Source organism: Thunnus thynnus, chromosome 6, assembly GCF_963924715.1.
Source record: "Thunnus thynnus chromosome 6, fThuThy2.1, whole genome shotgun sequence".
Taxonomy (NCBI): Eukaryota; Metazoa; Chordata; class Actinopteri; order Scombriformes; family Scombridae; genus Thunnus; species Thunnus thynnus.
In genome coordinates, this window is record NC_089522.1 from 16,703,421 (window position 1) to 16,716,228 (window position 12,808).

A 12,808-nucleotide genomic window follows, 5' to 3' on the forward strand; every position below is an offset into this window, starting at 1 on the left:
AACTGTTGAAAGTTTTCTCAAAGGTCCTCACATTTAGCATGGTGTTAAATTTTCATTTGATTAATTCATTTGAAGATAAAGCTGCACATTGCGAACCGACAGCAACATGTTGTGTACTCTGTCGCCCCCTAGTGCCAATAAATAGGAGCTTTCACTTTAGCAACCAAAAGATTATTTCCAAACATTAAGAGGAACAAACAAAAGCATTTAACTCAACCAGAGTATGTTTTATTTTACATCAAGCTGAACGTATAGACATGAGCAGTGCAATACTCCAGTTAGGTTGGAGATAAAATAAATAGGGAAAACGTCCCTATTAAGCCCACTTGCAACTTCTGAATCAAATTAAAAGAAAACCACATAATAATTTTTTGCTGTGTGATGTTTCTTCTGATGAAGCTGCTTGTTACATAAATTACACTTTTTATTCTAAACCAATCAGATTTGTACCAATCAGAGTACTGAGTTATCTAAGCATGTGTGACATGTGCCTGCTGATCCCAGAAGAAGTTGCAAAAAACTTTGGTGATTTTGATACCCTCGGGAGACATTTTTCATATATCTACTCCTGTTTTTACTACTCATATGATATCAAAATTTAAGAGATTAGTGTTTTGAATAAGACATATCTTAGAATATTTCTTGAATTAAAAATATTGTTTCTTTTGAAATCAAAATATGAGTTTTAGCATGTCAGCAAACAGACCACATGCTGCATCAATACAGTAGCTGCATAGTATGGTTCATTGCAATGACAAAGCATGATGAGCATGTATAGTTTACATTTTTGCATATAGTTTATATTATTATAGTGTTAAATAGATAATAAATGTGTATGTTTATCTTTATTTATTTTTTAATTAACATTTTTATCTGGTGGGCTTAAAGTCTATGATGGATATATATAAGTATAGCTATTTACTTCTCTGCATGATCAATTTATATGTTTCATGTTATGTCAGTGCATCATATATAGTTGTTTTTTTAATGTCATGTGCGTAGAATAAAATATTATGTCTCTTAATCATAAATTCACTGATGTTCCCTTTAAGCCCATTTTCTCCCTTTTGGCCTTTGAACCATTTTCCTCCCTAATTTTGACCTTCCTGGTGATGAATCAGCTCAATAAATCAGATAAATACCCATATTTAAATATCAGTGATATTACATAGGTCAATTCTTTCTGGACAGGCCTATATTCTATCCTAACATAAGCAATAGTTTAATCTTTACTTTTCAGATGAGTTTTAGTTTAAGATGAGATAATAAGCTTCAAGATGTTCTGACTGATGTCTCCTCACAATGAACTGTATGTTTTAATGTTACTCCACAATGAACTGTGTGGATTTAAAATATGTTTTTACAATGTTTTCAAACTACTAGCCTAAATGTGATTAATATTTGAAAATCAATTATTGTTTAATTGTAAATCCTGGAATTGAATCATTTACCATCCATAGAACATTAGCATTGAACCTGCAAACTGTTTTTCTTTCAATCAGTCAGTCTTCAGAAATCTTCATAAAAACATCTGCACTTTCTACTAGCTGGCTGGACCAGAAATTTTGGCCAATTTCAAATGCTAACAGCACACCATAGGATAGAGATACAGGCAAAATGACAACACATATTGAAAGATGAAGTAAGGAAGAGTAATTTCCACTATAATTTTGATTTTGGTTTTTTGACTACATTCCAAAGAAGACATTTTGTAAGTTTATCTTTTTCTGCATTGACAACACAGCAAAATCGCTGGTCACACCTATTTCAAATTCCATTTACAGCCCATAGGACTGAAGTGGAGACAAAATGAAAATGGCTACTGAGAGCTAAGAGATTACAGATTTGAATAGAACAAGTGAATATTGCTAAGATTTTTAATATATATATTTATATATCAACAAATCATGAAGTGGGCTTATTTGGAACACCGATGGGCTTAAAGAGTACGTTGGGTATCCATTAAGCCCATACCAGACTTTTGACATATTTTGACAAATTAAACAATAAAAACATTAGAAGTTGGTATAAATGAATTATTGACACTTCAAATGAGAGATCAGACTTTCATTTTAATGAAGATGTTCTCACTTAAATTGAAGCAATGTCTGAAAAGTGGATTTGGTGGGCTTAATAGGGACGTTTACCCTACAAAACATTGATAGCAGTGATATGAAATCATACTTAAAATCAATCAATCGAAAACACTTCAGTGATAAAACAAATAATTACACACACAAAAAAAAATTCAGTAGTTCACATTGTGCACGAGGTAATGGGAGTCGGTGTGCCTTTCTTCCCCCAGCAGGGAGCTTCAGTAGTAGGATGCGAGGAGGGGATTCACTGACACGTAATGATGCACATGAGGCCCTTCAGAGCCATGAGGCATCCTGATTCTGCCACGCTTAAACCGCATTATCAGCGGCTTTACAGATTTAGGACATTCCCCAGCGGCAGAGATTTGATTCAACTGAGGATGGCTTTAAAGCTCTGCTAAATGCCCCGTTCTCCATTTCTCTCTTTGCACGGGAAAGGATGTTCCATCAAAAACACTACTGCAGAATATAAAATGTGGCCTTCAGCCTGAGTCGGACAAACATTTTCCACATCAGGTTTACTCCTAAATTAAAGATTACAGATGGAATTTATACAGACACAACTGCCACACAGTGGATGATATGCCTGCCAAAAAAGATTGGTTGATTCTTCCATCTGTTACGCATAAGAGCCAAATGTTGCGTTGGAGTTTGGTGCAACACATTCACCCACACAAAGAGAGAAACAGGAAAAGGCACATATTGGGGCTATCTTAAAAGTCAAAGCTTTAAAATTACAAAGGCCAAAATTTACAATCCTTAATATGCTCAGGTTATAATGCACAGGAATGTACAAATAAAGTACAAATAAATTATAATTATTATTATTAGAAATAAATTATTATTAGTGCTCAATAAGAAAATGTGCAATGCTTGGCAATAGCACATAGGGTTCTCTTACTGCCCAATCACCTAAACTGTCATTCACAAACATAAAGCTTACCTTTTCTGAGGTAACTTAATAAACAATAACTATGCTACAAGAAAACTGCTTGCAAACTGCACTGCAACTGTATTTGACCAAATTAGCAAATAGCTAGCAACAAAAATTATCACGAGGAAGCTTAAAAGCTATTCACAGTCATGGCTAAATAGACAAAAGACAAGTTCTTATTTTATCAAGACATTTAAAATCTGTTACACTGCAAATTGTTGAAATAATTTAGATGATATTAAGCCATTAAGAGTGCGAAGGCCTTTAGTTTGTATATAATTGCAACTTAGTCTATGGTGCTTAAATAAAATTGGTATTGGTATAAATTGGTGGTATTAAATAAAAACATTGGACTTTATTATCAGTATGTCTTAATGGGGAAATAATTCTGAGAGTCCAGTGCACAGCTATGAGAGGGGTTAGAAATAGTACAGCTGGTGATGGAAGGCAGCTGAGTACGGGAAAGTTACCTCCTCTAACCCTGGTGCGAGATTGGCTTGGGGTTTAACTAAGCATCTTGTGGCGGTCAAAAACAGTCTTGCGCTGTTCCTGGACCTGCTTTTTCCAGCGCTGCTGTGCCCCCTCAACCCGCTCCAGCACAGTGTTTCCTCTGCCCTGGCTGGTGTCCACCTGTGGACGCATCTCCTGAACACACACATATACAAACCGAGAATGAATTAAGTCAAGAACTTCACATTCAACTGAAATAAAAATCAATGCATGTACTGTATGTGTTTGTTTGAATATATACCTCAGAGTCCTCCTCGTTGTGCAACGGCTGGGTGTAGGGGTCATGTTTGCGGATAAGAGGATCAACCAGCAGCAGGAACAGCATGTAGAGCAGCAGTGCGCCCACAACAGACAGGTAAATGATGATGGTTACCTGGGACACACAGTATGGAAGACATTTAGTAACACTTACATAATTTGGAGTTACAACGCTGGCATCAACCCCCAACAACACTGCTCCCTGCTTATCTTCAACAGAACTTATTATCAGTATTATCAGTGTTGTTTCCAGTTATTGCCTTTATAATGGGAGTGAAACAATTACTTGGAAATTTTTCACATTAGTTTTTAGGTATTAAGAAGCTCTAAAATGTTAATTAAAAGTCAGTTTTCCCATTTCTTCATAAGTGACATGCACCAGTAGTTCAGCTCTGACACTATCGCATGATTTTCCCAGAACTACATTTTCTTTTGATTAAACTTCAGACTTCATATGTATGTATGTGTTACATACAATCACACTAACCCTGTTATTATCCTTTAAATGGATAGTTTGGATTTTTTGGAGCGGCGTTGTATGAGGTAGTTACCCATAGTCAGTGTATTACCTGCAGTAGATTTGGGTCGGCATCCCCCCAGTTTGGAGAAGCAGGCAAGAGCTGATCTGCGGCGTAATACAGTGCACGGCATGCGTAGGAATACAGAAGTTTCAAGGTTGAGAAAATGTACCAAAGGAAAGGGCTGTCAGACAGCAAGGTAAACTAGTGAACTAGTTTAAATATAGCTGATTTTTTTAGTTTTCTAGAATACGTTTTGCTGCTGGCCCCGTTCACAGCAGTATATTGCTTAGCTTCCGTGCCAGTACTCCTGTCTGTTTCTCCAAACCTGGGGGGTGCCGACCCAAATCTACTGTAGGTAATACACTGACTATGAATAACTGCCCCATACAGTCCCACTTCAAAAAATCCAAACTATCCCTTTAAGAGACAACGATCTGTGTTGTCAAAAGGCAGAGTAAAACACAAAGAAGTTCAGTGGTACCTTGATGGTGTTGCTGCTTCGTTCCTCATACTTGCACTCACACAACAGGCAGTAAGCTTCCACATCATGACCAGGTACCGGCATGGGATCCACTACATGGAGGCAGTTACTGTAAAACACATAAAAGCTGTGCAGTGAGTACTGTCCATGTGCAGGATATTTCTACACAGACACACTAACTTAAATTCCATTGCGCAAAAGCAAGTTTGTTGTGACTGAAAGTCTAAATAAAGGGTCTTTCTCTTACCAATCCTTCTGGGAGACGTTTCTGTTGTAGATGTGGCCGCTGATGTTTCTGTACGGTGGGCAGATGCACTTGCAGCGAACATCCTCAAAGCTCTGTAATGTTAATAAAACCAGGTCAAAGTGGCCCGAAACTTCGCTAACTGCTTATTCAGTGTTATCTCAAGTATGTATTTATTTTGTTCCACTGCATTAGCCCTTTTCTTCCTGTAATAACAAAAATGAATTGTAAAAACATTTGGCATATATAAATAAAAAGTAATATATTGATATTTTTACATTTAAGGTTACAGTAGACAAGAGAAGCACACATACAAGGTTATCGAGGATCTTTACACAAACAAAATATCAAAAAGCCGGTCTAGAGATGATTTATAAGATCAATTACTTCAAACATTGTCAACAAGGTCCACTCATACATTACTTTTAGGGCACTTTAATAAAGCAGTTTAATATGTGAAAAAATGTTAAAAAAGCCTAAAAAGACTGCAGATGTGCTCTTCAAAGTGACTTGCAAAAAATAACATTGTCTCTACTATTATTAAAGGAACATAATTAAACTTAATTTCTATAGAGTTTCAAGGTGCTTCACAGGTGCACCTAAAATATAATACAATTCTCAGGGAATGGTGAAATATTAAGGAATAATACAACATAAAATCATTGGAGCAAGAAGATATAAAATGCCAGCCTATACAAGTGATGCTTTTTAAAATGTGGCACAGACTCAGCTGATCAGATACTAAGATGCAAATTGTTCCACAGCAGTTTTAAAACAATAAAAGTGTGATCCCCCTTCATCTTGAGTCTCAACTGTGTAGTTTTGAACATCTGGTTGCCAGACCTTAGAGTTCTTAGTACAGAATAAGGGGTTAAAACATATAATATAATAATATATATTTTTTAATGCACAAGACCCTAACCATGGAGAGTAACTTGAAAGTAATAAAAAAATCGCAATACTTTTTATCCACATTTTGCTGCTAATTGGTAAAAACTTTCGGGATTAAAGGAGACACAAAACTCATAATAAAATATAAACTGCTGATAGTTCATGAATATATCCATCAGGTGTGGCGCTGACGGTTTTTACCTTCGCCTGTACAACAACAGCAGCATCCAGCAAAAACACGGTCATCATTGCGGTGATGACAAAGGCCCAGCATCCTTCCCTGCCAGACGACATTTTCCCTCAGGCAAGACGATTTGCAGGACGGATGCAGAATCACGAGCACGGCTCTGTCAAAACACAGCAGTCTGGTTAGCAGATATGAGTTAACGTTAGCAGCCAGCTAACAAGGAAATCAACGAAACAAATGACACATCACTGCGGCAACACTAAAACTAAAAACAACCTCGAGCTTAAACTGGCATCTGCAACACAGTTAACTTACGTTATAACAGTAGCTTAAATATTCGTTTATGCTATGCATTCAGGTTGTAGCTGTAAACTAGCTCGATGTATTTAAAAGAGAGCTCCGAAATTTATTTTGGGCTTCCTCTTTCCGGGTTGACGTCCCGCACACGCGCACGCACGTACGTTGAAAGAGGAGGAAACACGTAGCGACACTGTCATCTACTGGACAAAATACGGAACAACAGGTGAGATATTTGATTAACTGAATTTAAAAAATAGTGGATTTACTCAGGTAACCTGCTGTAATTAAGTGCAATTTTGAGGTACTTGTGGGTCTATTAGATTAATATTTTATACACATTTCAGTTAAATATTGTACTTTTTACTCCTCTGTATTTATTTGACAGATAAACCAATAGTTACGATGAGAAAAAAACAACAAACAAAAACAAACAACAAAGCAACACCCCCCCCCAAAAAAACCCCACCCCAATAACCCCGAAACAAAACAAAACAAAACAAAAACAAAAACTTAATATACATAGAACTTTCCCAAGAAATTACAATTACAAAGTACTATAATTATGCAGACGACACACAAATTTACATAACCGTATCACCAGGGGGACTATGGTCCAATAAAAGCACTGAGTAAGTGCATTGAACAAATCAATGATTGGATGTGCCAGAATTGTCTTCAGTTAAACAAAAATAAAACTGAAGTGACTTTCTTTGGAGCCAAGGCAGAACGATTAAAAGTCACCACTCAGCTAAAAACCACAAACCAAGCCAGAGGTCTTGGTGTCATCATGGACTCAGACCTGAATTTCAACAGCCACATTAAGACGATTACAAAGTCAGCCTACTATCACCTGAAGAATATATCAAGAATTAAAGGACTTATGTCTCAGCAGAATTTGGAAAAATTTGTCCATGCATTTATTGTCAGTAAACTTGACTACTGTAACGCTGTCTTCACAGGTCTCCTTAAAAAATCGATCAGACAGCTGCAGCTGATTCAGAACGCTGCTGCTCGAGTCCTCACTAAGACTAAGAATGTGGTCAGATCTTTACACTGGCCTCCGGTCTGTCAAAGAGTTGATTTTGAAATACTGCTGTTGGTTTATGAAGCACTGAATGGTTTAGGGCCAAAATACATTTCTGATCTGCTGCTATGTTATAAACCACCCAAACCTCTCAGGTTGTCCGCAACATGTCTACTTTCTGTCCCCAGAATCAAAACTGAACATGGAGAAGCAGTGTTCAGTTTTTATGCTCCACATATCAGAACAAACTCCCAGAAAACTGCAGGTCTACTGCAACTCTCAGTTGTTTTAAATCAGCTGAAGACTTTTCTTTTGCTGCTGCCTATTATTAAATCAAATTTGACGCTTTCAATTCATTTTTTGCACTGCATTGTGACTTTTATTCTCATATTTTATCTCTTATTCTATTTTAGCTTTTTTTTTCATTTTCTATTCTCTTAACTCTTTAGTTTTAGTTAAATGTCTTTTTGTGTTTCTTTTGCACTTTGTCTTAATGCTTGTAATGTTTTATGTAAAGCACTTTGAATTGCCTTGTTGAAATGTGCTATACAAATAAACCTGCCTTGCCTTAACAGTAAAAAAATCAATAAAGCAGTAAAGTAAAAGGTAAAAATGCTAAAAAAAATCACATTCAAAACATGTAATGAGCTTAGAAAATATAATGCATTGTTATAGAGTCATTAACCCCCATTATATGGAGCAGTTTAAATGAGCTCCATCATAATCAAATAGTATATTATACATAATATTATGACACTGACTACTCATAATATATTTTGTGTATTGCTACTTCAGGTTTTACTTTCACTGTGCAGAATGATGTATCTGCAGAGTTTGACACTAGAAAGCTGTTTTCACATTCATCTGCTGAAGTTGGAAAGTTTTGTCAAAACATGATTCTGACATCACAACAAGTTTGAAAGCCAATCACAGTCCAGTATGCAACTTACACAAGTGGGATGTAGAAACTAAAAGTGGGAGACGATTTTAGAGTAGATTTTATGAAATAAACAAAATAAACAGTTCGCACACTGCAGGACTCAAATTTACATTTCAGCTGTTCAAGCTGTTTATTTTGTTTATTTCTTGATTTGCTCACTTGCAGCCCAGCACCTTCCCTCTCTGGTTTGGATGTGTGTGCACACTGCTATCAGAGTAAGTTTTGTGTCCAGTAATTAAACTTTTATAATATTTCAATAAGCAGAGATTCAGAGATGCAATTTTAAGAATCTTTAATAAGGTGTGAAAGTACATCTTGCTAGTGATACATATTTAACATTTTGAATGCATGTCTCTTACCTGCAGTTGAGTGTTTTTCCATTGTGGTGTTGCTTTTACTTACAGTACGTCAGTGATGTAAATACACCTCAAGGGATTATTTTATGTCAGATCTATCTATCTACCTAGTTACAATAACCTGTATAATTACTCAATAATATTTAGTGTTTAATAACATAACATCAACATTCTGCATTTACTAAAACACATAAATGAGGAATAATGTGACTCATCAGAATATTTTCCCATATCTTTCAGTCAACACTGTTCTTATGTCAAATCCTGTCTCTCTGGTGGAATTTGAAATATAAGCCCCAGCTTCTTGACCCAATCAATACCTATATTTCCTCATAATCCTGCTCTCACATCTCTCTGTATAGTAAGATACTCATACCTTTAATAAGCCATGGAAATCAATGGCTCACAAATTCAGCCTGAACCACTTGAGCTCGTGGTCACAGAGATCAATTGAGACCACGGTTATTTCTCTAATGAGCTATGATATCAGTGTGAACAGCACGACCCCATCCTCTGTCTCACCTCAATCATTCATGTGACCCTTGAATCATCCATTTAAAACAACTGCAAAGCAGCTTGTTTATTTTATATATATAGTATGAAGATATGAGGTATTGGGATTCTAAGTTTACAAACGGTGTGAACAGATTCAATTTGTTGGTTGTATTTTGCTAAAACCACAGCTGTGATAGGACATAAACTATGTTGGCCTATTTGTATGAATAGACTATGGAATATATTAGTGAGTATGAAGGATAGGAGATGATATAAGAAGCTACTCAAGTTGGTCCCTTGTCAGAAAACATGGTGTGAAGAGGTGTGTATGCTGAAAGAAAATATCAGCACTGGCATGATTACAAATTTTGTTTTTCAGTGGTTTACAAAAAAATGGACCAATGAGATGTGGACTAAGCCAAATTGTCTACATGTTAAATGTAGAGGTTTTTGTTTGGCATATAATTATGGGCAATGAAAATAAAATAGTTTAAAAAATCAGTTCAGAAGGAAAGAGTCTATGTGTGAAATGTCTGAAAACCAGATGTTGGTATTATAATAATGTGCAGGACAGGCTCTGACATTTATGTGCATTAATAAGATACATGAAAATGACATGCACTTGAATGATTAGATAAAGATTATTAATCTTACATTGATTATTTACATAAAAAGACACTGAAATAAAAGACGACTTTGTGAGTAGGATTTTTTTGCGCTCACAGATTATTTAGAGAATACTGGGATTGTATTGGTTGTTTTTTTCCATATTACCAGTTTGTAGGTTCTACTACATACTGATTATAATGGATGTAAAGCAGATATTTATTTTCTGTGATAATTTGTTAGTTTATTTTCTTTCTTGTGAATGTGAGTGCTGAATTCTGAAAGATGCTAGTGTGTCCCTTGTGGAATACTACATTGATGATATGACATGAGAATAACTAATTTATTTATTCATTCATTCAGTAAATCATGCATGCATTTATTCATCTGTGTAATAATCACCATATCTTTTAATAGCCGTAATACATGTTGTATCATAAATCATCTCATAAACTCTCTTCAGTTTGTCACTTCTGCCTGCATGTCGTTCTCTCAGTCTTGTCACTGTAAGCCACTTAGTTCTCTGTCTACTCTGATGCATGGCTGCCCTTTACACCCTCAGGCCAATTACAGCATAAATGACACTGACCAGAGCTCAGTGGCACGTCTCATTATCGGTTCAGAGCTCTCATGAAGAAGAAGAAAAAGGTGATTCAGCCTATTTTTGGGACGCAAACATTATTCATTTAAGAAAGGAAAGAAATCTAGTTACCTTATGTAAAATGCTTTATTAGCTCTAAAAACTGTACAAACTGTAACTGATGCAGACGAATACAAAGTCTGTGGGCAGTGGACTGTGTACACACCTTGACTATAAAATAGCAAGTCAAAATTATACATAATGGAAACACTGCAGGGAAATCCAACTTACAAACGAGCACAGAAGATGTCAAGTTTTCTTATTTGTCAAGTACCTGAAGGTATTGACTGAATCACATTATTCAAAGCATTTATTTTCATGGGACTGAAATATTTTGGCCACTAGGAGATGCTATAAGGCCCAAGGCAAGGGAAACTGAATCCAGCCCTGCAGACTTTAGTGGAAGCAGACTTTGGAGTGGTCGGGATCGGGAGTGATACAGACAAGATGTAGGAGGACATGTAATGTAAAACAAGATTGAATAGGTTGTGAAATTCACGGTTGGAGCTAAAAAAAAAAAAGCACATAACAACAACCTTGATGTTGTATTTTTAGCCAAATTGCATTGATAGCAGTAATATTACAGAAGACCTAACTGCTTTTAGTATCAATGATTTTAGATTTTAAACTACACATTTATGTGGTTTAAAGCATCCAAATAAAGTCGTACATGACCTACTGTAGGGAGATACCTGTTTCTGTCCTTATTCTCCCACACAATACACCCCTCAACCTTTCAGCGTGGTTCTTTTTGACCTTTATCACATCATCTGCAGTGTCTTTTTGCTCTCCACTCCACTGTATCATGCTTTTGTAGACAACGCTGTTTGAATAACAAGACTATCTCTGGGAAGTGATAACTCCTCTCCTCTCCTATCCTCTTCTTTCCTCTCCTCTCCTGAGGTGATGCATTGTGGGCAGCAGGACTATTCTAATAGACACACATGGTAATTACAGTAGTGGGAGGCAGCAGACAGTGGTGGTCCAGGGACAGCACAAAACTATAAATCACAACTCCTGGTTCCGTCCTCCTGAGCGTAGCCGATCACGCTCAACCAAAAAGCAATTCGGCCAACATGTGTTTGCACATTTGTCTTCATCAGCCACTGGCTTGTTTTGGCCCCCTGCGGCTGAATTTTCCTTTCCCGTGGTAATCAAACATGGACTTCTTCTCAAGTGTTAGAGTCAAAGTCGGCTATATTAGGAACAACAATTAGCCACACTTGAGATGCAGCAAGAGAAATGATTCTACATAAGCAAAATGCAACTGAATGGTGAAGAGGTTATTTTGTGTTTACGTTGAACGTTATTTTGATGAATATGGCTTGCTGAAGTGAAAGAAACAAACAAGAATGAAACTACAAAATGCAGGAAAAAGATAATTTATGTAACCTTCAAATCAAATATCAACAAAAACATCACCTAGTGTCATTTTAAATAATGTTCTTTTTGGAGTTAGCGTGTCTAAATCAAAGAGGTTGCAATAGCAAAGGTGTTAGAAAAGTAGGCAGTGATGTTGACTCAGAGTACAGTGTGTGTCCTCTCCTGCTTTATCCGTATGGACAGCTGCCTGTCAGCCAGCTGAGCCCATGTAGCGGAGAGGTGTCTGCTGAGGAGCTGGTGTCAGCAAGGTGAGAGCAGAGCCCAGCTACGCTGAGCTGAGCTGAAATGGATGCAGAGGAGAGAGCGTCTCCTGCCTCTGAGGGACACAGATTTTCAGCGAGGAAACAGAGACTGCTGGAGCAGGAGACTCAGCCAGACAGAACATGAAAGCCAAGAGCGGCCATGACACATGATGGACACAAACGCAGGAAGAGAAGCTGCCTCCTCCTCCTCCCTTCCCCCCCCCGCTCGCTATTCTTCTCCTTCAGCAGCGCTGCAGAGAAACAAGACCCCTGGAGAAGAGGGGAGAAGGGAAAAGGAGAGATGATGCCTGAATTGCAGTGGCTCCCAGTTGAACTCTGGCGCCCCTGTAATGTGTGGTCTTTGATGTTGCCCGAGATGTTTAGAGAGATACAGAAAGCTTCAAAGAGAGCTTCATAGGCTACTCATAGCATCGTGGCATGTTGGTTGGAAAAAAGGAAACCCAGCAAGCTGCCAGAAATCCACATGCATCTTTCAAGAGAGACCGGGGGTCAGGCAAGAAGACAGCTGAAAACAATAGCGAGAAATGAAAGGTGACATGAATTGAAAGGTGGATAAATAGCTGCAGGGGAGGATGGAAGTTTGTTGTCAGTATAAAAGGATGCGATGTAGGCTTTTGTCTTGGAATAGCTGCCAGTTGGTTTAACAAGGCTTGGCAGGCCAGTCAATAGACTGTCAGCC

The 12,808-nt window shown here is 37.2% G+C and overlaps 1 protein-coding gene across 1 annotated transcript; it reads right to left on the bottom strand.

The window, feature by feature from the left end:
* Positions 1 to 2,052: 2,052 nt before the first annotated feature.
* On the bottom strand, positions 2,053 to 6,577 carry tmem9 (transmembrane protein 9). The gene is made up of 6 exons (XM_067592182.1): positions 6,438 to 6,577; positions 6,137 to 6,282; positions 5,048 to 5,139; positions 4,801 to 4,909; positions 3,782 to 3,913; positions 2,053 to 3,675 (listed from the first exon to the last, which is right to left on the bottom strand). Exons 2-6 carry the CDS (start codon positions 6,227 to 6,229, stop codon positions 3,535 to 3,537), a joined length of 567 nt encoding a protein of 188 aa, XP_067448283.1. The 5' UTR covers positions 6,230 to 6,282; positions 6,438 to 6,577; the 3' UTR covers positions 2,053 to 3,534.
* Positions 6,578 to 12,808: the final 6,231 nt, after the last annotated feature.